Source organism: Psittacula echo (assembly GCF_963264785.1).
Source record: "Psittacula echo genome assembly, chromosome: 2".
NCBI classification, from domain to species: domain Eukaryota; kingdom Metazoa; phylum Chordata; class Aves; order Psittaciformes; family Psittacidae; genus Psittacula; species Psittacula echo.
Genome location: NC_137737.1, coordinates 115,581,211 through 115,608,351, shown reverse-complemented (window position 1 = coordinate 115,608,351; position 27,141 = coordinate 115,581,211). Strand labels below are relative to the sequence as shown.

Genomic DNA, 27,141 nt, shown 5'->3' with positions numbered 1-27,141 from the left:
GCTTCACATCTGACCCTCCATTTCCTTCTATGGTGCCTTGTTTGTTTGTGAGCCAACAGGGAACTGCAAGTTGGCTAAGCAAGAGCTCCCGCAGCCGTAGGTTGTGTCATCTCCCTTGCTTCAGTCAGTGTCCCACAGGAAGCAAGAACTTGTACTGTCACAAGTTAAAGTGCCTGACAGTGTGGCTGGCATTGTCCAAAGAAGCGATTTGTGGGGACTTGTCGATGCTAGAAAATGATGTTATTGCCATATAAGCCCTCTTACAATGAGAAGGGGAGATGGAATGGTACACGCACAGAGCCCTGCGTTTCCTCAGCCCTTAACAATTTCACTGGAGGCTGCAGCTCAAAAGCAGCGCTCTGTGGTGCTTTTGAGGCGAAACCAGCAATGAGTGTAACACCAGTGTTATCAGCAAAAACACAGGGTGCTTTCCTTTCATGTGGCGGTGTTTCAAAATGCTGTCTGGCCAGTGGTGTGAACTGTGAATGAGTATTACGCACCATAAATCCTAGTAGTTTCCTGGGTTAGACCAATTAGTGTTTGTTTAGATAATTCAGGCTTGAATGATTTCCTCTCTGGAAGCCCTGAGACTGAAGTGCTAAGGCGGTGCTGAGCTGCCTCTGCGTTTGCTCTGAAAGGCTTGCAGAAGTAAATGACAACTTCACAAATAGGGGTGAATTGCAGATCACTTCTTACAAGAGGAAGTGTTACTCACAGTGCTTCTCTATTATTAACTGATTGGAATTACAGCCTTGATTCCATGCAATGGCTCTTCTGTAATGATACCCAAGTTTGAAGCCCAGAATTTGAACTTCAAACAGCTTCATGAAGTCTTCAGGGGTTGCCAAGGTGAGGAAGGGATATACAATTTCAGCATATATTTTCATTTGCAATTTCTTTAATGTTAAGTATTTCCAAATGAAATGGTCTATAACAGGCCAGTAGTGTTTATCTGATGTACCTTCCTTTATGAGTAGGTACCTGCTGCTGAGGAGGAGCTGTGTAGGTTCTGTTAGGTGCCTGCAAAGAGCTTTTCACATTAAACCACTCAAATGTGGAGCAGAGCAATCTTGTCTGTAAAGAGCTATTCCAGTCTTAAGGAAATAACTTCAGGAACAAATGAGCCTCGGACATCTGGTTTGCCTTCTTTTTTTTTTTTTTCTCTCTCTCTCTTTCCAGTACCATTTCCATACTAGAAGAGCACACACATGGCTGTGCATATGTTGTTTAATCTCTTAAATTGCAATTATGATCAAAAATGAGGAAGGAAGTCTATGACTAGGAGAGCAAAGCAGAGGGGGAGTTAGGCATATGGGGTAGACCAATATTCTTGACTTCTCCTTCAGGGAATAGATGTCATCTGTCATTTCCCCTAGCCTGGAAGAGATTCTATCAAAGGGGTATGCTTTATCTGTAATGATGAGATCACCTTTTCTGCTCCTCAGGGAGCTGAAGATGGGAAGAAGTTTGCTTCCCTCAAGAGCCTGGCAAATAAGTTCTAGCAAACAGCAAAAAAAAGGGCATGGGAAAAAAGATACCCAAGGGAATCCAGACATGCTTTGTGATAGCTGCATTGACACAAGTGGCTATTTGAATGTCCTTTCCTTAAAAATTGGTTATGTTTGATCTCATGCTTTCTTTAGTAGTTCCATGTGGCTGTTTTCCCTTTGGTAATATGCAGGAATGTGCAGGAAAATAAAAAAGGTTACCTGACCGAGCTTCTGGTTAAACACCTTGTGCTTGACTACTCAGCTGTCCAAACAAAGTTAGTTCAGTTTCTCCCAATAGATAGCCTTGTAAGTTCAGTCTCAATAGCTTTGATATGATTTGAAGTCTTAAACCAGATTTTTTATTGTTGCAGGTGGCTTCAGGTGAGTGCAATGAAGACACTGAAGTTTACAACATTACTCTTAGTACTGGGGATGAGCTCACTTTAATGGGGCAAGCAGAAATCCTTTATGCAAAATCTTCTAAGGAGAAGTCACGACTCAACACCATCTTCAAAAAAATCGGGAAGCTTAATTCAATTAGTAAGCTAGGCAGAGGCAAAATGCCCTGTCTCATCTGCATGAACCACAGGACCAACGAAAGCATCAGTCTTCCCTTCCAGTGTAAGGGCAAATTCAGCACCCGCAGCCCGCTAGAGGTGCAGATGCAAGAAGGTGAGCACACGATTCGCAATATAGTAGAGAAAACCAGGCTGCCCGTTAATGTGACTGTGCCAAGTCCTACCCCAAGGAATCCTTATGACCTGCATTTTATCCGTGAAGGGCACAGGTACAAGTTTGTCAACATTCAAACCAAGACTGTGGTGGTTTGCTGTGTGCTTCGTGGCAACAAAATTATTCCCATGCATTTTCCGTTGCACTTGTCGCTTCCGAAATTTATTCTACCTGACAGCCTGGTAAAGGGGGAGCTGTGGCACGAATCCCTCATCCAGCATTGGTTTAATATGTGTCAGGAACAGTTTGACATAGATGAGTATTCCCGTGCCGTGCGAGATGTGAAAACTGACTGGAATGAAGACTGCAAGAGCCCAAAGAAGAGCCGATGCACGGGGCACAGCCATGTGCCCAACTCCCTCAGCTACGCACGGGACGAGCTTACACAGTCCTTCCATCGGCTTTCAGTGTGCGTCTATGGAAACAACTTGCATGGGAACAGTGAGGTGAACCTCCACGGCTGCAGGGACTTGTGTAACGAGTGGGCCCTGTTCTCTCATGATGCTCTTCAGTACCAGGAGTCTGGTGACAGTAGCAGTGATTACCTTTTCCCTGAAGTTAGCGAAGAATCGATGTTTCTGCCTACTAAACCAGAACTTCCTTACGAAGAGCTGTGGTTGGACCAAGGGTCTGGAAAGGCTGGTGATCAGCCTCTCACTCGCTCGCTAAGTGAGAAGAACAAATGTGACAACTACAGAGGGTCTTTCCGATCAAAGTATGGTAGCGCATCTCTTCCCGTGCCTGCAACTGTTGGAACAACCACAAAGTCTTCAGATGCTTCGCTACCTCCACCTCCAGTGCCTCCCAAATCAGAAGCAGTAAGTCAGGATTATTTATGTAGGTTTCTTTCTGGTTTTTAGCTGGTGAAAAGTTTGCTTGGGAATCGGGCTTTTTTAGTGAAGACTTGGAGGAGAGGGAGGTGGTGTGGATATGGAGGGCAAGGAAACGGTTAAGAATTCGTGAGATGTGCAACTTCTGCTAGTCTACTTCTAAGTGTAGGTCATGTCTGAAAAGTGTATTTAATACAATTGATCATGTGGTTTAATCCTGATACTTTCAGGTGATATTTATTGGATTTTCTTGCTCACACAAACAAGGTATAAGAACTGCTAGGTCACTTCCTTCCCTTGCTGTCCACGTCGTCTCTCCATGTGGCCTCCATGTTTTCTCGCTTTTTCTGTGGCTGAAGTGTGTGGGGTGTGACCCCACTTGGAACTACCTCAGATCACCTTTGCATCTTTGATTAACAGGCCCTTATAATGAGGACAGCTAGAATTTTGATGGATTTGAAGTGTTTGTTAATGAGATTGTCTTCTCTATTACAAGTTTATGGCTGATTTTGAAGAATATTGTGTTTGTCTTCAAGGAAACTTTATCAAACTAGACCTGAGCTAATCATTCTGTACTGCTTATTGACAGAAAATACGTTTAAATAGGAACTCTGCAGAGTTCATAAATGACCCTTCTAGGGGAGTCAGTTTTAAACAAAGCAGATTTCCTGTCCTAGGGTTTCTAATGAACATGCATGAGAGAAATCAGTTCTCCAAACCTGAAATGTCATGGAGACTTCAGAGGCACAGATACAAATATGTTTTATCAACAGGAGCTTATGTGGACTAGGTGGAAAATTCATTCATGACGTGGTCTCTTGACATGGTCCTAAACATTAATTTTGGAAAAAGGAAAGGAAAAATGAAAAATTCCCTCGGGAAAGAGTGTTTCGGAACCTTTAGCAAAATTTGAATGATACATTCTTATGTCACATAAGTCTTGGTGGATATTATTTAACCAATTCATTTTGCAGGGTTTTTGCTGAACTTGTATTTAAAAAATATCATTCCGCTTGCAAGTGCTACGGTATTTTCAAGAGTGTGGCTGCACAGTAAGCTGAAACTCATCTAAGACCAAAATGCAGCAAACCATGGTGATGCCATCCCTTTGTTATTGCCATCTAACAGTCCAACAGTGTTTGCCAGAACTCTTCCACCATGAGGCAGGTCTCAATCTGCTTGAAAACTAAGCTATATGTATTTGCTGGGTTAGTCTGCAGTGTATTGCCGTGGGGATCCCCTGGCCAGGCTGTGCAGGAGTTGTGGCGATAACAGGAGAGAACACCAGTGCAGGTACAAAATGCATAACTGCAGCCCTTTGTGCTGGCAGAGCTTCTCCAAAAAGCAGCTGGAGCAGCTTCAGCAAAGACAGGAGAGTCAAGACATTACTTCTTCATAGCAAAGAGTGTTTATATATAATGTCTAAGTGCGGGAACCCAAGAGCACGCCCTAGCCTGTGAGGTCAGGTATGCACCACTGTTTTGTCCAGACTCCTTTGGCCAGGTGCCCGGCAGCATCATATCGGGATGAGGTTCCCAGCAGCCTACACTGATGTGAACTGGTGTGGGGCTGGTCCCACCCTCCTCCTCCTTCTCCTCCTCCTTTCCCAGCCACATGGTCCTGGCTCCTCTTTTGTGCTGGCTCTGGCACTTGGGCAGGCGGCCAGGTCTGGATCTGCAAAATGATGAGTTTCCTGCTGATTTCTGTGAGCTGAACTGCTTCAGCGCAGGGTCAAAGGAGCGCTGGTGCTAGTGCCAGGAAGCGGGCAGGAGGGCGAGGGGGAGTCAGGGAGGAAGGCGACCCTACAGCAGGGTGAGGGCAGCCCCTGGGCAGGGTAGTGCTGGCCCCCTGAGTCATGGCTGTGTCAAGGGTGACTCGATGTCATGGCTGAGGCGTGGGTGATGGGATGCTGGGAGAGCTACGGAGCAACAGCGCAGCATCAGTGTGGACCCTCACACTTGGGGAAACCTCATGGAATAGTGACTCCCTTCTGGGGGCAGCAGGGTGGTGTTTGGGAAGGATACATGCGTTGTCTTTTAAGGTCATTTTGAAAAAGGACAGTTTTGTCATGTGTGTCTTACATTACTGAGGTAATGTGTGAGTGCTGTCAGCAATTTCAGTATTGCTTTCAAGCCATGTAGCATGTATCTGTTAAAGATGTTAGCTTCCATTTAGAAGTGGGCAGGGGGTGTAAGCCCATAAAACCTAAAACAGAATAAAACCCCTATGTCTCCATAGATAATAATAATTTAGACTCGGTTTTGTGGCTTCCTGGAACAGCTTTGGAATGAGTATCAGTGACCTACTGAATTCATCAGTGGGTTGGGGCCAAGGAGATGTTTGCATGGTTTCCATGTAGGGTATTTATAGAATAAGTAGATCTCAGGAGCGGCTGGTGAACATGCGGTTTAGTCATCACTCCCCCTAGAATGATATTCCATAGCCTTTCTGTATGAAGATTGGCTGGCAATTGTATTTTTGCATGCACTATATTTAAAATGTGTGTACAGAAGCTGCTTGCAGGAGGGAAAAGGACATTTGGGTATTTCAGAAGCTGTTCTGGTTTCCTTTTCTCTGGCAGGATGAAGCATTCTGATATATCACATGTATTTTGTAAATACCTGTCAGAAAATCGAAGTAGCTCGAAGGCAGAAGGATGGGGGGAAAATGACCTCTGAATTAAGGGCTGTAAAGTAGAGATTGCTTCAGTCCTCCACCACTCATTTGCATAAAATCAGAGGCTGTTTTCCTGATTGATTGAAGGCAAGTCCCTGATGGAGTGTGCTGGAAGTTCAGGTGCCTGTTGGCAAGGTGCGTTGCACTCATGGTCATGCCAGCGATAGGGTGGGTTTCACCCGGATGACCTCAGAAGCGGTCACTACAATGCCCAGATTCAGGAGTGACAGGGTCCAGTGGTTCTGCCGGTGCTCAGGGTGGCACCAAGGAAAAGGAGCAGAAGTCTTTAAATCAACATAGCATCTCACACCATCAGATAGAGGTCACCGTACCCAGGTCACAGGAAGGAGTGTTGGAGTGTGGGAGAGCTTGGACAGTGACAAATAAAAGTCCTGGGACATGCAGTGCAAATGTACTTCATCTGTGCCTGGCAGCTGTATAGCATCCAGTGCTTCTGGGTGAAAGAATATTTCCTAAGAGCAGCAGCCATCGAGGTGATCCTCATGTTGCACCATGGCTCTTCTGTCCTCTATTTCATTGTTGTTCTCTTGGACCTAGTGAGGGCAGCTCCCCTCTGAAGTTTCCCCTGGCTCTTGTCAGTTTAATCTGCAAAATCTCTCCTTTTTATTCCTCTGCTGGGTTTCCAGAGGGCCGTGTCTGGCAGCTGTAATCGTGGTCTTGTGTCAGGGACCAACTGGGACTGCAAACCAGTATTATTTATGGCCTTGTTCTGATCTGCAATTTAGGTCAGCAAGGGAGCTTGACATAGTTTGTTATGCCAGCACCTTTGTATGCCAGCAGTCTTCCCAGTAAAGAATCCCTTTAAGCTCCTGACGGTCTGCTGTGCTCCAAGAGCTCCCCTGAATGATGTCTCTAACCCTATGCATATATATTCAGTGGCATGCAGTATTAAGTTTACCTGGTCTGACTTGGGGGAAAAAGATTCAAAAGCCCTTAGGCATCCTTGGGGCACAGCACTAAGATGGCTGAAGAGCTTTATGCCTGAATTCAATAACAAACATGAATAAAGTTGATTCTTCCTCTTTTTCTTTTTTTTTTTCCTCCTTGAAAGAGCAAATAAGAACGCTTACGGCAAGATTTATTTCAGTGTTTTATGCTGTTGGTCATTTCCTGTAATTTTGACTTGTTCTGAATTAGAAAAAAATGTCCTACAATGTCCTAGCCCCCAATTTTCCATTTGACAAAAGTACCAAATGGGTTGTTGCATTTTTGAAAGCACTGAAGTGGATTGCAAAAGGTTCCACATTTATTTTGTTTTTGAATAAATCACTTTTATTGCTAATTATGTGTTGCAGAACTGCTAAGATAACTTTTACTTCTGCAGTGTTGCTAAATTTAAAAATAAACTATAGCTTCCAAACACAGAGAATTTCCCTTTTCTGGTGCATCTAAGACTGTTTCAGACGAGGAGAACATAGAGGTCTCCTCCCGCCTGGGGGAAGGTGGCAAGTCCTTAAAAATCCTGCCTGGCAGACTAGTTCTCAGTAGCCTTCCTCACCCCTAGCCCTGCTAAATAAAGTTGCTCTTCCAAATATGTACTGATGAGATTAAGGTCTTAATTCCATCATTTTTGCCATTCCATTTCTTCTATAGGGATGGATTCTGATGTTTTGCTTCTTCCTAGGCAGACCAAGCTTAATTTCAGATAAGCAGTGCTAGTCATGTGCTTTAAGCTGCAAAGTTAGCTGGCTACAAAAAATAGACCTAGACCTGTTGGCTGGGTGCAGTATTTGAACAGGGTCTTCTGCTCACACCTTTCAGCTTTTATGATTTGTAGTTAACTTCATCCTGGACTGCTTTGTCAGCTGCAGAAGGACTGAAGCTCCAGGCATGAATCCCAGCACCTGGTAAATAGGAGATACATGTGCTATTCCTGGGGAGTGAGACAAGGAGGCTGTGAATTATTCTAGAGCTGGATGGCTGAGTATCACTGGTGAAGTAAGTCAGGAAACATCAAAGTCTGTTGAGATCTTTTCATTATGTAAGCTTGGTTTATTACCTCTGAATAAACAACGCGAATGAAGCTTCATCCTAATTAATTGCTCCTTACCAAACGTAAAGGATCTGGAGCAGTCTGTCTGATTTTGTATGTTACTGGAAGGTTCTTTTACATCATTTTGTTGCTGCCACTTTTTAAATGAGTGGGTATCAAACTACTGAGAAGCACCCTAAAAAAGATTGCTAGTAGCTCTACTGGTAGCAATGCTTTCTTTTGGACTTCTTTATGACAGTCACATACTGTTGGAAGTGTATATCGTTAGCATCATTTTTCCCCTGTCCTCCCTTTTTAATGATTTCCTTTCATGGAAGAAGGCAGAACCAGATGTGTTTCATCTGTTTGAGGGTGCTGTTCCCCACATTTTCTTGCTGCTTACTTACATATTGTTCTTTTGTACAGGTAAAAGAGGAATGCAGACTCCTGAATGCTCCTCCTGTTCCACCACGGAGCTCAAAGCCGTCCTCCACCAGTCCTTCCATCCCTCCTCGTACAGCCAAACCTGCACGACAGCAGACCCGCTCTCCCAGCCCTACTCTGTCCTACTACTCTTCGGGACTGCACAACATGTATGTATTTGAGCTGTGAGAGCCCTGCGCTAGCACATACTGCTATAAATAATCCCACTGTAAGGTGGAATAGGCTGTCTAAATTGAAAATCCTATACAGTTCAGTATAATTCTTGAAAGGCTTGAATCTTCAAACCAGAACAGCTGGTTTTGGGGTGAGATTTCAGTGCTACAGTCATGCAGTGCAGCCAGCTGTGATAAGTGGAGGCACAAAAGGTGCATGATAGTCCAGAAATGTGTTGTGCCAACTATGTGGGAACCTACGGGGTGGGTGTGATGGAGAACAGAGAGGCCAGCAGACACCACTGAGTGCAAAGTGAGTTGTGGCGGAAGGAGGCCAGACAGCTTCCAGATCAAACCCACTTCAGCACAAACCTAACCCACAAACTGGAAAATCCACTCAGGCTTAGTAGAAAGTTGACAGTAAATTTTTAATTATGTGGCTGCATACCTTTTCCAAGCAATGCAGTGTTCTTCCTTTGGCTTCAGAAAGTGTATACACCTTTTGAAGTCTCATCTCCTTTCTGCCTTGAATGTCCTGTTGCCATTATTTTTGATATCTCTTCAATGACAAGGTACTACATGTCTGGATATTACAAATTGATCTGAAGCACCACTGAAATCATTTCAGCCTTGATGCAATTGGTATAATAATTTATGCTGGAATTGCCTTTTTAAACCGGAGTGCAGATTTGCAGCTTAGTGTTGTGTATCTGGCAATGATCACTCTAGATCAAGGCTGCTCGTTTGTTTTTATGAAAGCCAGTTGAGTAGTTCTGTCAAGGTCGACTCCACAGGAGGCTGAGCACAAGACCTCCCAGCATTTGGGGCCCACCAAATCCTGCCTTCTCTATTTGTAGTTGAGAATATATTTGCTTCCCAAGAAACCAGGAAAACAGTGAGAAGTGAAGTTTCTCAGGAATGCAGGAGGTTCACAGAATCACAGAATCCCGAGGGTTGAAAGGGACCTCAAAAGATCATCTAGTCCAACCCTCCTGCAAGAGCAGGGTAACCTAGAGTACATCACACAGGAACTTGTCCAGGCAGGCCTTGAATATCTCCAACGCAGGAGACTCCACAACCCCCCTGGGCAACGTGTTCCAGTGCTCTGTCACTCTCACAGTAAAGAAGTTTCTCCTGATGTTCACATGGAACCTCTTATGCTCCAGTTTACACCCATTACCCCTTGTCCTATCACTGGACATCACTGAGAAAAGCCTAGCTCCATCATCCTGACACTCACCCTTTACATATTTGTAAACATTGATGAGGTCACCCATCAGTCTCCTCTTCTCCAAGCTAAAGAGACCCAGCTCCCTCAGCCTCTCCTCATAAGGGAGATGTTCCACTCCCTTAATCATCTTTGTGGCTCTGCGCTGGACTCTTTCAAGCAATTCCCTGTCCTTCTTGAACTGAGGGTTGTAGCGAGATGGACGTCAGTCTCTTCTCCCAAATAGCAAGCAAAGAGTAAATGGCTTCAAGTTGGTCCCGGGGAGGCTTAGATTGGATATTAGGAAAAATTTCTTCACCAAAAGGGTCATCATGCTTTGGAGCAGTCTGCCCAGGGAAGTGGTTGAGTGCCCATCCCTGGAGGCATGTGTAGGTGTGATGCCTTAGAGACATAATTTAGTGGTGGACTTGGCAGTGCTGGGTCAATAGTTGGACTCAATGATCTTAAAGGTCTTTTCCAACCTAAAAAATTATGTGTTTTGGCTTGAACTTCTCAATATTTGCATGAAATTCATCTCCAGCTTGGGTCCAGACTAGGTATCTCCATTTTGGTAGACATGACCTAGTGCTGCAGAAAAAGCTGCTAGAAAATGGCAGTGTGTGGAGTAACTAGATTGTTGGTGAAGTTGCTTCTCAAGTCCTGCCATTTGTATCAATGATCTTATTTTCTGGATCGTGACAGGTTACAGCCAATATTTTAAACACCAAACCAGTATGATTTGTCCTTATCTGACTATAAAAATGCCTGATGCCTGTCTTCAGCTGTTGTTGAGGTTTCTCTGGCATCATAGAATCATAGAATAGTTAGAGTTGGAAAGGACCTTAAGATCATCTTGTTCCAACCCCCCTGCCATGGGCAGGGACACCTCACACTAAACCATGTCACCCAAGGCTCTGTCCAGCCTGGCCTTGAACACCGCCAGGGATGGAGCATTCACAACTTCCCTGGGCAACCCATTCCAGTGTCTCACCGCCCTTAGAGTAAAGAACTTCATCCAATCTAAACTTCCCCCTTTGGCACCGAGTACCAGTGAGTTAGTATTGGTGGAGAACAAACAAGGAATCACTTTGAAAATGTTACTTAATCAGTTTTTGGTAATTCCATTAATCTTTTAAATCATTAAATGTTCACATTTCTGATATTGAATTAGAGAACAGAAACAGGATCAACCAATTTAATTTCTCTGTATGGTTAGTGGTTTACAATGCCTTCACTGACTGTCTTCTCTTAATCAAGCAGCCCAATGGCTTGGTTTGTGAAAAATGCTTTGCATTGTTTACATGCAGCCAGTTGGCCTTTAAGCAGCAGAAATGACCAGTTGATAGTGCAAGGCACAGGGAACTAATTTTGTGTCAATCCATTCAAAGCTATGCTGGTTTTTTGAAAGCTGCTGCCCTCCTGAAGCAGTTTTCCCTGAGCTGTTCACATAATGACAACAGTTTCTTGAGTAGTTAGTTTCCAGGAGAGAGAGGTGAGTAATGAAAGCGATTTTTCAACTATTGTTTTCCATCTGTTGTATGAAGTACGTATTTTATAATTCTTTTGCTAATATAATTTTTTTGCTAATTCTTTTTCTAGTGTTCTGGCTTAATTGGCCAGAATTCCGAAGATCAGTCCAGCCCTTCAGACTTTCTTTTAGAAAGTGGCATAAAAGCTGCAAGCATTTGCTTTTGATAACAGATTACATGCTTTTGTTGGCATGTGTCTCTCAGGAACACCGGGATATAAACCGTCAGTTCTCTCAGACAGGCTGAGCTTAGTTTACCACCTGTAAGTAGGTCAGGGAAACTTCAAGTGCCTTTGAAAAGCAAATGTTTCTCCTAATTGCTTCTTAAGAATATGGGCATACAAACAAGTTACTGTGTGATAAGCTTAAAGCCTGATACTTGAATGCGTACAGTGAAGTCTGCTTACCCTTGCAGGTAAAACTTTCCCTTTGGCAGTAAGCATTAACTTAACTCTGTGTTATTGTACTGTGCACTTGTGCACTGGTACAAAAAGCAGTTTTTGTACCAGTGAGCAGTGGGAACGGATCCTGTGCCCTGTGCACACAACAGTGCCATAACAAATGAAAATGTTGGTTCCAAAAGGGCTTTTGGTCATCTCTTATGTCTGTTGGTCTTGGGTCTATTGCAGTGCTGACCTACCCCTGTTAGCTTTTACATTCCATGACACATCTGTGGTATATAAATATAAAATACAGGATTAGGACATCTAGTAGATGTGAGGCTATTCCTTTTCCGTGGTGGTGTCCCTCAGGAATTCAACGGTGGAAACTGAGTATTCAGAAGATGACACAGAACTGAATTGAGACATCTACTTTTTTACGAGCTTGAAAAGCCAAGATGTGAGGCTTTTGGATATATCAGCATCTTGTCAGGCTTGTAGAAGGAGTAAAAGAACTGTCAATGCATTATTCAAATGTGTTGTTAATTCACATCTGAGAAGTTCTGCCCGAGGAAAGAAGATTAGTTCCTCGTGACAGCCACCCTCTGACTCTGTCAGATGATTTATGAATTTATTCAAATGCTACATTTTTTCATACTAATGACATCCTTTCTGCTTTGTTCCTTAAGCAATGTCACAGAGAGCGACAACACCAACCCAGCTGAGAGCACACCTGTTTCCTGCTACCCTTGTAACATGATGAAAAACGAATCCAAAGAGCCTGAAAGCATGATGCCTTTGGGAAGCCCCACATCTGAAGCTTTGCCTTCGAGGTTATCTTGGCCAAACCATTTTTCAGGAACTGCTGAGGGCCACAATAAGAGCGATTTTCTGCTTGATCCGAGCAGGAGCTACAGTTACCCCAGACAGAAGACTCCAGGTACGCCAAAGAGAAACTGTCCAGCACCTTTGACTTTTGACTTCGATGGGTGTGAGCTCCCGGCAGGGTACTCTCCGCTGACCCCAGCAGAGTTCACGAACACCATCTCTACCTGTCCAAAGTCAGCAAGTTACTCTCTAGACTGCACTGATGAGAAAACTCTGGGAGTCAGTGATGCAAAGCAGAGCCATTCTTGTCCTGCCTTACCTCCTCGGGCACCGAAGTCATGTGAAGAGAAAGCAGTTACAGACATGTGTCCCTTGCCGCTGAAAATAGATGGTGCTGAGGAGGAGTCAAAAGCTGGCTCTCCAGACCTCTTGGAAGATCAATATCTCGTTAAAAAGGGCATGCAGGATACGTTCTCTGTGTCTTACCCCTTCTCATCTCCCCTCCACCTCCAGTTAGCACCAAGATCTTGTGGGGATGGATCTCCCTGGCAGCCACCCACAGACCTTTCTGGACTCTCGATAGAGGAAGTGTCTAAATCACTGAGGTTTATTGGTCTGTCAGAAGATGTCATATCATTTTTTGTTACAGAGAAGATTGATGGCAATTTACTGGTTCAGCTTACAGAAGAAATCCTGTCAGAAGACTTTAAGCTAAGCAAATTACAGGTTAAGAAAATACTACAGTTCATTAATGGCTGGCGGCCCAAGATGTGATGCCGACTAGTCATTAGTGGAACTGTATGAAATGTGCTCCATGCACTTCAGCTAATCATCACTTCCTGGTTTTTTGCACTAAAAGCCCTTTCTGTAAATAGTAGTAGAAAAATTCTTACTATGCAGATAAACATTTTTGAGTGGTGAACAAAGGGTTTTTTTCTTGTTTGTCAATAATAAAAGTAGAGAATCTGCAGAGGTGTGCCTTGTGCATCCCTGATCATTCAACAGCTGCTAAAAACTGGACACTAAGGGAACTTCTACTGCGTAGTCTGTTAAGACTTAGTCGTATTTATTACTGAAACATTTGATGCTGAAAGACACACACTGATCCAGTTTACAGTTTTGTGTTAACTGCAAAAAAAATGTATTTCTTACGGGATTGTTTCTGTTCAAATGATATTTGGCAACATGCTGTGACTTTCTTCTATTTCTGTTAACAAAGAGCATGTTCAGATACACAAAAACATCCTTTTGACACTACATCTGAAAACGTTAAGAATTGCTGTGAAGTGCCACTAATACACTACTCTTGCAGCATATTTTTATTAACAGTATCTTCCTGGTTACCTGTAGTGTGGGTACATTTTCTATATTACTTTGAGCAAAAAGAGCTAAATATTCTTAAGAGTCTTGCTTAGCTCACTGCCCAGAGGGGAGGGAGAAGGGGGATTTTTTTCTACTGAGCCACTCTGCCCTGGCCAATTAAAAGTTTATGACCTGTAGATTTCAAAAGTTGCTTTTGTAGTCGGATAGCTGGAGTGAGTAGCATGACTTCTGGTTGTGCAGCTTTCTCATGGGAAAGGCAGTTCAGTGCACAGGCTCCTCTCAGCAGATCCTGCCTGCTGCAGTAAGTCTGCTAGCACAGCCCTTGCAATAGCCTTGCTCTGGTGAAAGGCAACCCCTTGTGTTCCCTTTGCTGCTGTTACAGTCATCTGAAAATGTGCTCTTTGTGCTTTTCTGTTCCTGCCATCGGATCTGTGTGGGAAGGTGATAGTAGGACTGTAGGATGCCTTTGAAATAAAGCATTAGCAAGGTGGGAGGGAACAGAAACAGCATATGGCACACTGGTAAGAAGAGGCCAAGTGAGGTTTAGGGCCATGCCAGAGGAAATGGTTGTGATGGTTTAAGTTCACCTGTCTTGCTTACAGTGGGCTGAGAGGATGTGGGTGTTGAAGTGGGAGGCACTGTAGCAATCTAAGATGTATTAATTCGGTTGCTCAGCTGCAAAAACTCACTGCAATAAATGTCACACTGAAGTAGCAGTCAAAAGGGAGCAGAGAGATGGGAAGGGGACATCAGTCTGCTCCTGGAGACCTTTCAAATTTAACTGTTCAGAAGGCTAGAAATGGGATTATATTTTGATAGTCCATTGCTGATTTCTTGTAGTTGACAGAGCTCTCTGAAATGTATCTGGATCCCCTGGATCCTCTGCCTCTGTAATACTGAATGTGAGGATTTGTGGAGGTCCTCAGGAAACCGTCTGTGGTGCCCATCTTCAGCAAGTGTGGTCAGAGCCAGGGATGCTGGAGCAGCTTCATCTGCTGCTGCACAGAGCCCTGGCCAGGGTGACACCATCACCTGCTCTCCTTAACTTTTTGATGTACAAAAATTCTCTCTCCATTGTAGGGCACATACTGGGAGCATCAAGAGAAGATAAAGAGCAGGGACAAAAATGAGAGGCAGATTTTGCCTGTTTTGTCAATCATATTGACTCATTAAAAAGAATATATTTGCAAAGGGAGTTTTCTGTTGCCTGGGCAAATTTCATGTCATATCTCTGTGCCGAAGTCAAGACGCATTATTTGTCTTGCAATAATGCAAATCACCAGTTCCCAACCAGAGGGCAAAGCCCAATTGATGTGGGTACTAGAAAGCAGTGAGCCAAAAAATACCCAAATAGAAAAACTCCAAGAGTTCATAATCCTACTCTTTTTTTTTTTTTAATGTATTGACTTTTAGCAACAGATCAATAGCTTTCTCCGGATGCTTTTTAATTAGTGCCCTAAAATATTTTACCTGCAAGTAAGACTAAATCAAATTCGAGTACTGTTCAGGTGTGTATGCTGTGTGCAAGTTGAAGTCAATTGCATTTTAACTCTCACTATGTCAAATAGCATTCAGACTTGAAAGGGCTGATGTTAAATGTCAGGTACTTCTCATTGCTTTGCCTGGCTTTTTAATTCCAGGTTAAAAAAAAAAAAGTAACATTTTTCTCTCAAAAAAATAACCCCAAACCAAAACTAACATTAAATGTTGCTGATGCCCTGAGGATATTAACATCCCTGAGGAAAGTGTGTTCTTCCACTAAGGATGGACACCTCTGTTATCTCTGCTTACCTGCTTGGAATGTTTTTTCTTGAGAACATCCTGGTGGAATGTGCGTTCATGTGTGTGCTGCATTAATATCACATATGCATAGACCAAAATACAACTGGCCTGTTAAAAGCCCAGAAATGTGCAATGGTTTCAGAGGCAGAGCCTGTGGGCAAAAGTACAGCTGAAACCCCTAACTGCAAACTTGCTGTTGGTGTCCTTCCAGTTGTCTTGTTCTGGCTTGGCACTGCTTCCTTATTTTTATGTATAGTATGTTAGCATTTGACCTTTTGCCCTTAGCTGCTCATCACCTTATTTTTCCAAGCCTTTCCTAGTGATTTGTGTTGTGTGAATCATATAACTGCAGCATTGAGCTACCTGCTGTGATGCCCAAGCTGGACTGAAGCATCTGCGCTGGTGAAATCAGGGGAGCAATGAGCAAACCAGGCAGCCAGTGTGGTGGCTTGGCCTCTCCACTGCTGTGGCTACACCAGCACTGATGCCCATGGGGTCTAATTTATTTACTTTCCTCTTGAGCTTTGCTTCCATGGGGCTGGGGGGTCAGGACTGTCCTTGGTGCTGTAGAAGGCAGTTTGAACAGGGCAAACTGATGTGAATGCCTTGGTCTCGTGGGCAGTCCCTGGCAATAAAGAGATGGTGGCACCTTTGAAATGAGGCAGGAGCAGAGAAGAGTTTAAGGTGTTAGCAGAGAACCTGCAGTCCTTTTAGAAAGACTCTGGGTGTAAAATCCAGAGACTTAAATGTGTAAAAGGTTACAAAATGCTCCACTGCTTATGGTACTTAGAGACTGAGGGTTACTTTAATGTTCCTACTATGATTAGGAAGTGTCTGAAAGCTGTGGGGAATATCCCTGTGATACAAACTTTTTACCAGTTGATGTGAATAGGAGGAGTTAGGACTCAGGATTTGGTATGGCTTGCAAACTGAGCAGTGCTGGGGCACTCTCTCATGGGGTTTCCTTGCTGCTGAACTGTTGATGTGGGGTTTTGCCTGGTTTGATGCAACCCAACCAGCCTATGCAATGAGTGATCCCAGGCAACTCCCAAGCACAGCTTGGAAGGTAGCAATTGGGGAAACCAGCCTGGTTTTGGAGGGTAATGGAGTTCAACTGTGTGAGCTGTATTGGTTGTCCTTAGGGCCTGAGTCCAGACTCTGGCCCATTTTGTCTATTAACAGAGATGTAGCCATCGAGTTTGAACAATATGTGTTCTGCCAGAGCAGGCCTAAAAGCTCTTACTTTTTGGAGGCAGACTACTAAAAAAGGCCAGTCCTAACCTTGGATTTCTTTCCTCAGATTAAATAAATGTAAGGGCTTCTGGTGCTTATTTAGTTGTCAATGTCTGAAGTTCTGTGTTACCCTTGGGGGTTTTGTTTGTAAGGGTATTTTGGTAGCAAAAAATCTGACATGTCATTCTTATGGAGCTGTCTCTTTGTCCTGCACCAGGAAACACATCCTTTCTATGCAACAGTTGTGTAGCAGCTCAAGGACTGATGAAAGTAATCAGTGAAAGCTGGATTCTGGCCTAGGGGCTTTTCAGGAGGTGCACATGGAACTGGCCAGGGCAGGGATGGAGAGGAGGCTTGAGGGGAAATGCTGGTTTCCTTTAAGCACTCATTGTGCCTAGGATTATGGATCTTTGTATTGCTGCCTGACTGGCTAATCGAAGCTGCATTGAAATCAACTCAAAGTGCATATTTGCTATCTTATTCTTGTCATACTGTAAAAAAATTCCAATGGCTAGAAACTTAGAGACAAGAAAACATCTGGTCCATCCAATATTAGAAGGAACATGTATTTCAAAGTGTTCTTTGCAGCTAGAAGCAAGGGTTTGAAGTAACTCTATTACACAGGGGTTTTTCCAATAAAATGGTTTTACGTACCACTTTAATGGACTTTATTCCACAGCAACAGCTTCAAGAGAAACAGCATAAATAGCTATGCTGTCTCAAAACCCATCGTGTTTCAAATCGATCTATAAATAAAATCATAGAATCATAGAATCATAAATGGTTTGGGTTGAAAAGGACCTTATGATCATCCAGTTCCAACCCCCATCTAATTCCATCTAGTTCCATAGGCAGGGATGCTTCACACTAGACCATGTCGCCCAAGGCATTGTCCAGCCTGGCCTTGAACACTTCCAGGGATGGAGCATTCACAGTTTCCTTGAGCAATCCATTCCAGTGCCTCACCACCCTTACAGTAAAGAACTTCTTCCTTATATCTAACCTAAATCTCTCCTGTTTAAGTTTGAACCCATTACCCTTTGTCCTATCACTACAGTCCCTGATGAAGAGTCCCTCTCCAGCAACCTTGTAGGCTTCATCCTTCAATACTTGAAGTGTTTTCTCCTGTGTTTTCTTCTTGACTCAATTCCTTGATTGTCTCCCCTCTTAAGTAAAGAGTGCTGGCACCAGCTCCTTGTGCACTGCCCGGCGGGGTGCCTGCCTGCTGGCCAGGCAGAGGATACACCACACTACTTAAAAGCTGAACACCAGCCCTGTGTGAAAGGACTAGGGCTGAGCCCAGCTCTCGTGACTCCTCTTTTTGATGTTCCGAAATTGCAGCGTTCCCATGTGCGAGGCGGAAGGTACGAATGAAATCATAATCGAAGTGAGGGATTGCCCTTTTTCTTCGTGGTATTAGGGACACAGGGCAGTGGGGAAATGCAGACCTCTTGTTGACACCTAGCAATAAATGACTCTTCATTTCTTATGTCTTAAACTCCTCACAGTGCAGGAGTTTTTCTGACTTTACCATTTCTGTTTGTAATAACCAAATTTTCAGCGTCAAAATCTGCAGAGTGATTCTCTTGACTTGGACAATCTTCTGAATTATATGAAAAATATCTGTTAGTTCTTAGCTCTTTAGATTCACTTTGGGTAGGTCAGAAATGTAACACTTGGGAAAAGAGAAAGCCCCAAAACTTCGGCTTAGTGCATTTCCGTTATGAAACGAAGCATGGTTTTTGTGGAATTCTGTGCTGTTTTGGGCTTTTGTGTAAAAGGCTGAAGGCAACTTATTATTTAAACCAGGTGCAAACAAATATCCCTGTAATGTATATGAACAAATTTAAACCGTGTATTGTAAGTATATAAACTGTATATTAAAGACACTATTTTCATGATATTTCAAATGTGTACAGAATTTGTTGTACTAGATTGGTTGGTTTTCATTTAGTAATTTCACTGACTTATCCTCTTGCTCATCTCAGTATAATTCAGAAATGAGCACCTCTCAAATAGTGAATTCACGAAGTAAGATTGGGATAATTGAGAGGAGCAATCAGGCTTTTGCATTTAACCTCTTAAGACACATTACTTCTCCCCATCTTGTAATTTCACTTGATCCCCTTCAGCAAGACTATCGAGCTGTGTGTTCCCCAAAGAACTGGTTGCCAGACAGCTTTCCTGTCTCCAGCAGACATTCACCTGCGGCATTATTTTCCCCAGCCCTCAGCCTATTATCTTTGTTTTAGAGAAATGTATTCAATTATAATTTGTGTCTGCTTTTAAGCTCAAGACCACGCACAAGTAATTCTGCTTTGCAAAATGTCTCTGAAGCATTCATCGGGTGGGGAGAAAATGAGAAACAAAACAACGCTGTGCTCTAAGTTGCTGGTTCACATTTCCTCCGATATTGGCAGGAGGGAGAAACGTCAGCTCTACAACCGTCCACATGCCATGCAGATAAATTGCTGTGCCAGATTCCCCTTGGGATGGAGCTTCATTCGGTGAGACTAGGCCAAAAGAAAGTTTACTCCAGCACAACAGTAGTTGTGGAGGGGCTCATTAATGGATGTTCATGGGAAATAAAGCAGGGCAGAATCTGCTACGTTGGTTGCCATTGGATTTGAGACAGATGGGGTTTACTTGCCTCCAACCCTCACATCCGGGAGAGGGAAGAAGTGTGTATCACAGTATCACAGTATCACAGTATGTTAGAGATTGGAAGGGACCTCAAAAGATCATCTAGTCCAATCCCCCTGCCGGAGCAGGGACACCTAGATAAGGTTACACAGGAGTGTGTCCAGGCGGGTTTTGAATGTCTCCAGAGAAGGAGACTCCACAACCCCCCTGGGCAGCCTGTTCCAGTGTTCTGTCACCCTCACTGAGAAGAAGTTTCTTCTCAAGTTTAAGTGGAACCTCTTGTGTTCCAGTTTGTACCCATTACCCCTTGTCCTATCATTGTTTGCCACTGAGAAGAGCCTGGCTCCATCCTCATGACACTCCCCCTTTATATATTTATATACACTAATAAGGTCCCCCCTCAGTCTCCTCTTCTCCAAACTATAGAGACCCAGCTCCCTCAGCCTTTCCTCATAAGGGAGATGCTCCACTCCCTTAATCATCTTTGTCGCCCTGTGCTGGACTCTCTCCAGCAGGTCCCTGTCCTTCTTGAACTGAGGGGCCCAGAACTGGACCCAATATTCCAGATGCGGTCTCACCAGGGCAGAGTAGAGGGGAAGGAGGACCTCTCTCGACCTACTGACCACCCCCCTTCTAATACACCCCAGGATGCCATTGGCCTTCTTGGCCACAAGGGCACAGTGTTAGCTCATGGTCATCCTGCCATCCACTAGGACCCCCAGGTCCCTCTCCCCTACACTGCTCTCTAACAGGTCGTTCCCCAGCCTATACTGGAACCTGGGTTGTTCCTGCCCAGATGCAGGACTCTACACTTTCCCTTGTTGTATTTCATCAAGAAAATGATGTCTGGAGACAGGATGTGAATCTGGAGGGAACAGAGAGAAGCAGAGCTGCTTTTCACAAGTTAAGATAAACCTCATTCACCATGAGCAGGGCTGTCTAGGACATTGCTCTGCTCTGCTCTGCTCTCTAATGAGGTGAAAGAAACACATTTAGGTTTTCGAATGCTCCAGTTGGTTGCCTCCAGGCTGTGTGAAAGGGTCTGTGGGAAAGCATTTGATGCATGAAGGTGAAGGGAGGGGCTATAGCCCAAGTCAAAATGTGGCCATCAGGAAAGTGCCGTTTAAGGGAGGCATTTTCTGTTTATGGGTATTACAGTAGTCATCAAATACATCTTCTTGTCTGATTCTAGTCACCATGGCTACCTATAAATATCAATAAGGAATACAGACAGGGGAAGGACCTGAAAACGCAGTTCTCTTCTCTTTAGGGAGTGCAAAATTAGTGCTCATGGGCATCACATTCCTCTTGGTGTGATTTGCTAATTAGAGCTCCCCTCAGTCTGTTAGGTGGGTATAAACCCTGTTCACTCTCTCACTGGGGCTCCTGTCCTTGAGTCGAGCTGCTATGGGATTCAGGGTACTGAGAGAGCCTGACATCTTGCCTTGTGATGCTGTTGACTAACTGCTGAAGTCCTTAGTTGCAGCAGGCTGTGCTAGCTCAGGTCATCACTAGCTTGGGGCACTCTACACCACGCACCATTGCCCAGGTATAAATGTGCTTTATGTCACCAGATGCATGCGTCATGTATAACTGCTTTCTCCTGTTCACAGGGTGACCAGAAGCTGAAAACCTGTCTCTGTGTTCCATGCCTTGAACAGATGATGGGATTTGCCACTGCAGAATGAACAGAAAATGCCCAGGCCCTTGGTGCTGCTGGACTGTCTCCCTTGCAGCCTTGCTTCCATGGTGGCATAGTTTTGTGGGTTCCCTTGGCACCCCTTGCTAACCACTGTCTCTACCTTACAGGCAACTGTTGGAATGACAGCTCTGATGTCCACACAAACTCAAGATTAATTGTATTCTGTCTAGAGATTAATTTTTTTTCTATTCCTCTTGCCTATGGTTCTCACACTTGGTGAAGATCAGTTTTTGTTGAAAGTTGACAGTGTTCATATTTTTATTCAGTTGCCTTGATCCATCATTTCTCCTTTCCCAGGATAAAGCACTGCTGTTCATTTTCGCTCAGCACAATGAAGAGCTGACGCGAAGAGTGTCTTCTCCCCATTTTCACCCTCAGATTCCAAAGATGGAAAGCTCAAGATGGATAACCAGGCAACCACAGTGGGAACGTAGAAATATGTCCCAAATCTTTATTTATTGCTCAAGACCTCAAAATGCCCTTGACTCCTGGGCAGGACAAAAGGAATCTGGTGCCAAACATGCTTGGATTAAATGAAAACCATTCCTCCAGGGAGTCTGGGGTAGGAGAAACAATAAAAGTCAAGAAATCAGCTATGAAGGAGAAAACATATTTAAGGTGCCAAGTCTAAGGAACTGGCAAGGATGTGGAAGGATGCGTCCCCTTCTTTGGGTGGCAATAGCTGCTGTAGTACTTGTAGGTGCCACACAGCGTCAGACTGGCGCACAACTGAAAAGCTTGAAACCAGCTGTAGGTGCTGCAGAGGGTGATAGATGGGCTCAGGGATCTCATTAGGACCCTGTGCCAATCCCATAAAAGCTCTGCCATGAGAAGGAGCTGGTTTAATTGTGCTGCTGCTAGTCCATTATACAGTATCAACAATTATTCTTAAAGAATATGGGGTCAGTGAGGCAGGTCTCCAGGGCTGGGTTTCCAGTGGATTAGTGCAGACAGAAAGCAGGGGGAAACTGTAATGGGGCAACGATGTAAGACCTAGCAGAATGTCTGGCAGAGCCCTGAAGAACTGCATATATCTTGGCTAATCTTATTTATTCAGCTGCAGATCTGCATGTGAGAGAAATGTATGACAGCTAGAAACTATCCTAAATGCTTGTCCTAGATAGCCTCTGCTCCTGATAAATGAAGCATAAGCTGCTCTGCTAACCAGCCCTCCACTTTCCTCTTGAAGAAAATAGGTATTTTATCCCTCAAAAAGACTGGAAAGTCATACTGGGTTACTGTTTCATAGAATCATAGAACGATTTGGGATGGAAGGGACCTTAGCGATCACCTACTTCCAACACCCTGCCACAGGCAGAGACACCTTCCACTAGACCAGGTTGCTCAAAGCCCCATCCAACATGGCCTTGAACACTGGGGCAGCCGTAGCTTCTTTGGACAACCTGTGCCAGCTTCACTGTAAAATGAAATTTCTTCCTTATGTCCAAGCTTAATCTCCCCTCTTTCCATTTAAAACCATTGTCCCTTGTCATGTCACTACAGGCCCTGATAAAAAGCCTGTCTCCAGCTATCTCATAAGCCCCCCTTATATATTGAAAAGATACAAGAAGGTCTTCATGCAGCCTTCTCTTCTTAAGGCCGAACAACCCCAACTCTCTCAGCCTTTCTCCATAGAAGAGATGCTCCAGACTTCTGGCCCTTTTCATGGCCCTGAAATTTCTCATTTACTAACAAATCAGTGAAACTGCAATAGAGATGGGCACAGGCCTCTGCCTACATCTGTTCCACAGAGGTCTGCAGTTACTCTTGCCTTACTATTGATTTCTCAAACATCTTTCTGCTTCCTGTAATGAGAGCCAGTGATATTTCACAGTATCACAGTATGCTAGAGATTGGAAGGGACCTCAAAAGATCATCTAGTCCAATCCCCCTGCCAGAGCAGGAACACCTAGATAAGGTTACACAGGAATGTGTCCAGGCGGGTTTTGAATGTCTCCAGAGAAGGAGACTCCACAACCCCCCTGGGCAGCCTGTTCCAGTGTTCCGTCACCCTCACTGAGAAGAGGTTTCTTCTCAAGTTTAAGTGGAACCTCTTGTGTTCCAGTTTGTACCCGTTACCCCTTGTCCTATCATTGTTTGCCACTGAGAAGAGCCTGGCCCCATCCTCGTGACACTCCCCCTTTATATATTTATATACACTAATAAGGTCACCCCTCAGTCTCCTCTTCCCCAAACTATAGAGACCCAGCTCCCTCAGCCTTTCCTCATAAGGGAGATGCTCCACTCCCTTAATCATCTTAGTTGCCCTGTGCTGGACTCTCTCCAGCAGGTCCCTGTCCTTCTTGAACTGAGGGGCCCAGAACTGGACCCAATATTCCAGATGCGGTCTCACCAGGGCAGAGCAGAGGGGAAGGAGGACCTCTCTCGACCTACTGACCACCCCCCTTCTAATACACCCCAGGATGCCATTGGCCTTCTTGGCCACAAGGGCACAGTGTTGGCTCATGGTCATCCTGCCGTCCACTAGGACCCCCAGGTCCCTCTCATATTTAAACCGTTTTCTCTTACCTGTCCAGTAAACTTTCCAATAACCCTTCCTTCTGGACTTAAAAAAAAAAAAAAGGCAAAAAAATAATAACCGAAGGGCACATACTGTTTCCTGATTTGGTTCCTATTTGCCGCGGCTGGTGTACAGAAAAGACAGTGTGTTGTTTCACAGGGTCTCCAATGTTCATTTGTACTTTATAGAATTCAGTGTAAGTTTCTTGTACAATGCTAAGAACTAGGACTTGGAAACAGCCTCCAGCAGGAATGCGGCAGCCAGGGATAGAAGGACACAAATTTAAAAAGCAGCAAACAGCACAAACCCAGGTTTTCCAGCCTGACCTACACGCCCCACCTAGCATATCCTTTCATTTTGTCACCCTCCTCTGCTACCTTTGGTCTCTGGAGAATGATGGGGTGACGGGGTGGTTGCAGGGGGCAGGTGGCTGCCTCTGGTCTCACACAGAGCCCTACTGTTATGTTCAGGCAGAAAAGCCCATCCTTTTCCTGCCCTCCTCCTACTGTCTCTACCCCTCTTGCTCCAAGAGCTTCCACCTCTGAGCTTCCCTTTCAGATGAACTTGGTTTGGCTTCTACCATGCCTGCAAACCCTGAAGGAATCAGGCAGATTGATAGTCTACCAGGTAACTAATGTAGACTAATACAAGACCAGCTAACTGCTGTTTGTAAAATACCCTACTGCTGTTTGAGCAGCAAGAACTGTTTTGAGGACCACAAAGCTTTCAGTGGATGGAATTTCCTTCACTCTTCTTCCCCAGTTCTTCTTCATCCCCAAGTCCAACATGTGGCATGATATTTCTGCTTCTACCACCCTGAAAGTGTTTTGGTTATTTCCCCACTCTGGTGATTACCGAGGCACCTTCGGCTACTTTCTAGCTGTATGGAGTTCAGTTTCCTAAGCATGAAGAACATCACTTATATTTGACAGCTAGCAGCTGGAATTTGATCTTTATATCTTATCCGAATGGCTTATGTTCATATTCCCTTCACCCAGTGTTTCTACAAGAAAATTGAAATAGCTACTTAAAGTAAAGCTGTAGAGATGATCTGTGAAAATTGGTGTCATCCTGTTGCTGTGGATGGCTTTAAACAGTAAAAACAGAGAAGGGCAAAGCACAGGGAAAAGGAGTTGTATTTAGGCTGCAGGTTCTTAAGCTTAAATCTGAAATCTCAGGGCTGATCATGAACCTGCCCAGAGCCATGAATTTACATATACAAGATGCAGCTTTGAAATCTTTTCAAAGTCTTACTTTTGAACTGTGGAAAACAGGAGATGAGAAAGCAGTTTCTAAAGGAGAGAGGAGAGGCCTGTCTGTCTCACTGTGCCTTTCATCTCCAAACACAAAGAACCAACATACAGAAAAAGAGCAAGAGTAAGCTGAGCTGCAGTGGCTCAGCCCAAGGTTGCAGCCTGGTATTGCCTCCCTCACAGCAGTCCTGAGCACAGAACACGACAAGGGATTGGGAACAGGATACACCGGGGTATTTCTCGGGACTGCTTTTCTCTGTCTCAAATGATTTACATCTCAGGGACTTTCAGAGGCAGAAGTGGTATTTTGTATTTACAAGTCACTGTCTTCACCAGTGAGTTTCAGTTTCATGCTAAAATGCAGATTTTTACCTACATTTTATGCTGGATGTTATTCAGAAGCACTAAGGAAAAATCAAGACTTTGGGAACAGATACATGTAAAGACTCCAGCGCCACCACTAAAACAGCATCAGCATGTTGTGCTTCTAAACCACACGTGTACCTGGACAAACTGCCTCTGGTGGTTTTGTTCTTGCATGCTTTTCCGAGGTGTTACAACTTCCTGTTGGTGCTCACAGAGCCTGAGATCCATGCAATAACTTGTGAAGCACCTTGAATTAGGGGATGCTTGTTACTGAAGGGGTAAAAAAGCCTTCCAATTCTCATGGGGATCTAAAGGAAATGTGCCCAAATACCGAACAACAAAGTATACGTTGTCTTGGACCCCGAATCTCAGCATTTCTCATGTTCTGTGTGAAACCAGCCTTAATCATGGGTTTCTGAGTTTATTTCTCAGACAGAATTCTCCCTGAAATGAAATAGGATTTTTAGAAGCCAGAGGGGATTCCAGCCAAGAAACTAAGATAATGTTCATCAGCAAAATTTGACCCAAGGCATTTTTGAGCCTCTTAGGCCTGTGTTATATATCAGAAAAATTCTTCCCAGAGAGCTATTCTCCATAACAGCCACTGCTTATTGCTCTCAATTTTACCATAAGCCAAGCTCATAAATGCATTTTTAATTGATGTAATGGAAGACTTGGAATTTTGGGGGGAAAGGATTATAATTCCTTCAATTATACTGAAATATCTGTGAGATAATTTTAAATAGGTGTCTTCTAGAAGGCTTTGCTATTTCTTCATTTTTAATACTTACCATAAGCTATTTCAGATGGAGCTCTTTAAAAGTCAGAGCATCAATAAAAGGTTGTTAAAAGCAGGTTAGCCTCTGATTAGCTCGGGTTTTGCTGAAGCTGTGTTATATATATTACTGACTGCAGGTGTGTGTATGCACCTGTGTGTCTGTGTATATGCATGTAACTAACAAAAATGCATGAGTAAAAAAGTCATCTGCTACTTGTCTGCTGCTTATTGTACAGCTGAAGTGCTTCTGCAGTACTGAAAACACGAGTTTTTCTAGCATGTGGGAACAAGCAAGTGAACTTGCCCGACAGACAGGAAGCAAAATCTGTTCACAAAGGCAGACTGACAGTTCAAGCGCAGGGAAATGAGAAAAGGGTAGTCCAGGCTCCCTTTGAAGTTTGCTTCATAAATAAGATTTTCTTCTCTTCTGAGAAAATCAAAGATCACATTCACTCAGGTAAAGGACTTTTTAATTTGAGTGCTTTAACTGAGTTTCTTTATTCAATTTTCCATCTGATTTAATTCTATTTAGTATGATAAATGCTGCTTAATCTGGAATTCTTTTTTTGTTGTTGTTGTTTATGTTTTCATGTATGAAAAACAGAGATGAAAGATTAGCTTCTAGTGACCTGCATCAAAATAGAATTTGGCTGGAAATGAAATGAAGCTGGATTTAGCTGTATCCCCTGGATAGTTTTGCTGCACCAACAAATCTGCATGAAGTTAAGCTGCTTCAGTTCAAGGAGTGGAAAAGGAGTGTTCAGCTGAGCTGTGAGAAGCTCCTGCGGTCCCTGCCCTGTCTGTATATGTCTGACTGGAGTCAGTGCCATCAGATCCTCAAAATGTAAAGGAATTCAGGATTTTAAAGGAAGATGACTACAGCAGCTTTTCATGGTTTAATTATTTTATATTGGAGGCTGCTGAGTGATGCGTTTGGTGAGCTGATTGCTTTTCAGAGAGCATTAAAAGATTTAGTTGCTCCCCGTTTCAAACATTTGGAAATGTTCTCACTGGGATTGAAGGGAGCTGTGGAGCAAATCATGTCTCTCCCCAGGTGCTGGCAGCTTGCTTCCTTGGTAGCTTGGGCTGTGTGGAAGGAATTGTGACAAAACATAATTATTTTGGATTTAAGCTTCGTTGTAACTTAGTCTATGTTTTGTCCCTCAGCTGTATAAAAAGCAATACGCACCAGTTGTTGGGTTTCCTTAATCGGTAAGTATTAATGGCAAGTGGTAATACAGCGTTTTCCCCAGCTCTGGTGCTGGCACTGGTCCCATGGC

At 44.0% G+C, this 27,141-nt stretch overlaps 1 protein-coding gene across 2 annotated transcripts in view; it reads left to right on the top strand.

Annotated features, from left to right (window-relative positions):
- Positions 1-18,448, top strand: part of GAREM1 (GRB2 associated regulator of MAPK1 subtype 1) — a 106,351-nt gene extending 87,903 nt beyond the window's left edge. For both annotated transcript variants that reach the window (XM_080610093.1, XM_080610094.1), the window contains 3 exons: positions 1,862-3,040; positions 8,148-8,314; positions 12,122-18,448. In XM_080610093.1, coding sequence (XP_080466219.1) covers positions 1,862-3,040; positions 8,148-8,314; positions 12,122-13,034 — 2,259 coding nt within the window. In that variant the 3' untranslated portion in view covers positions 13,035-18,448. The remainder of the gene's footprint in view (positions 1-1,861; positions 3,041-8,147; positions 8,315-12,121) is intronic.
- Positions 18,449-27,141: the final 8,693 nt, after the last annotated feature.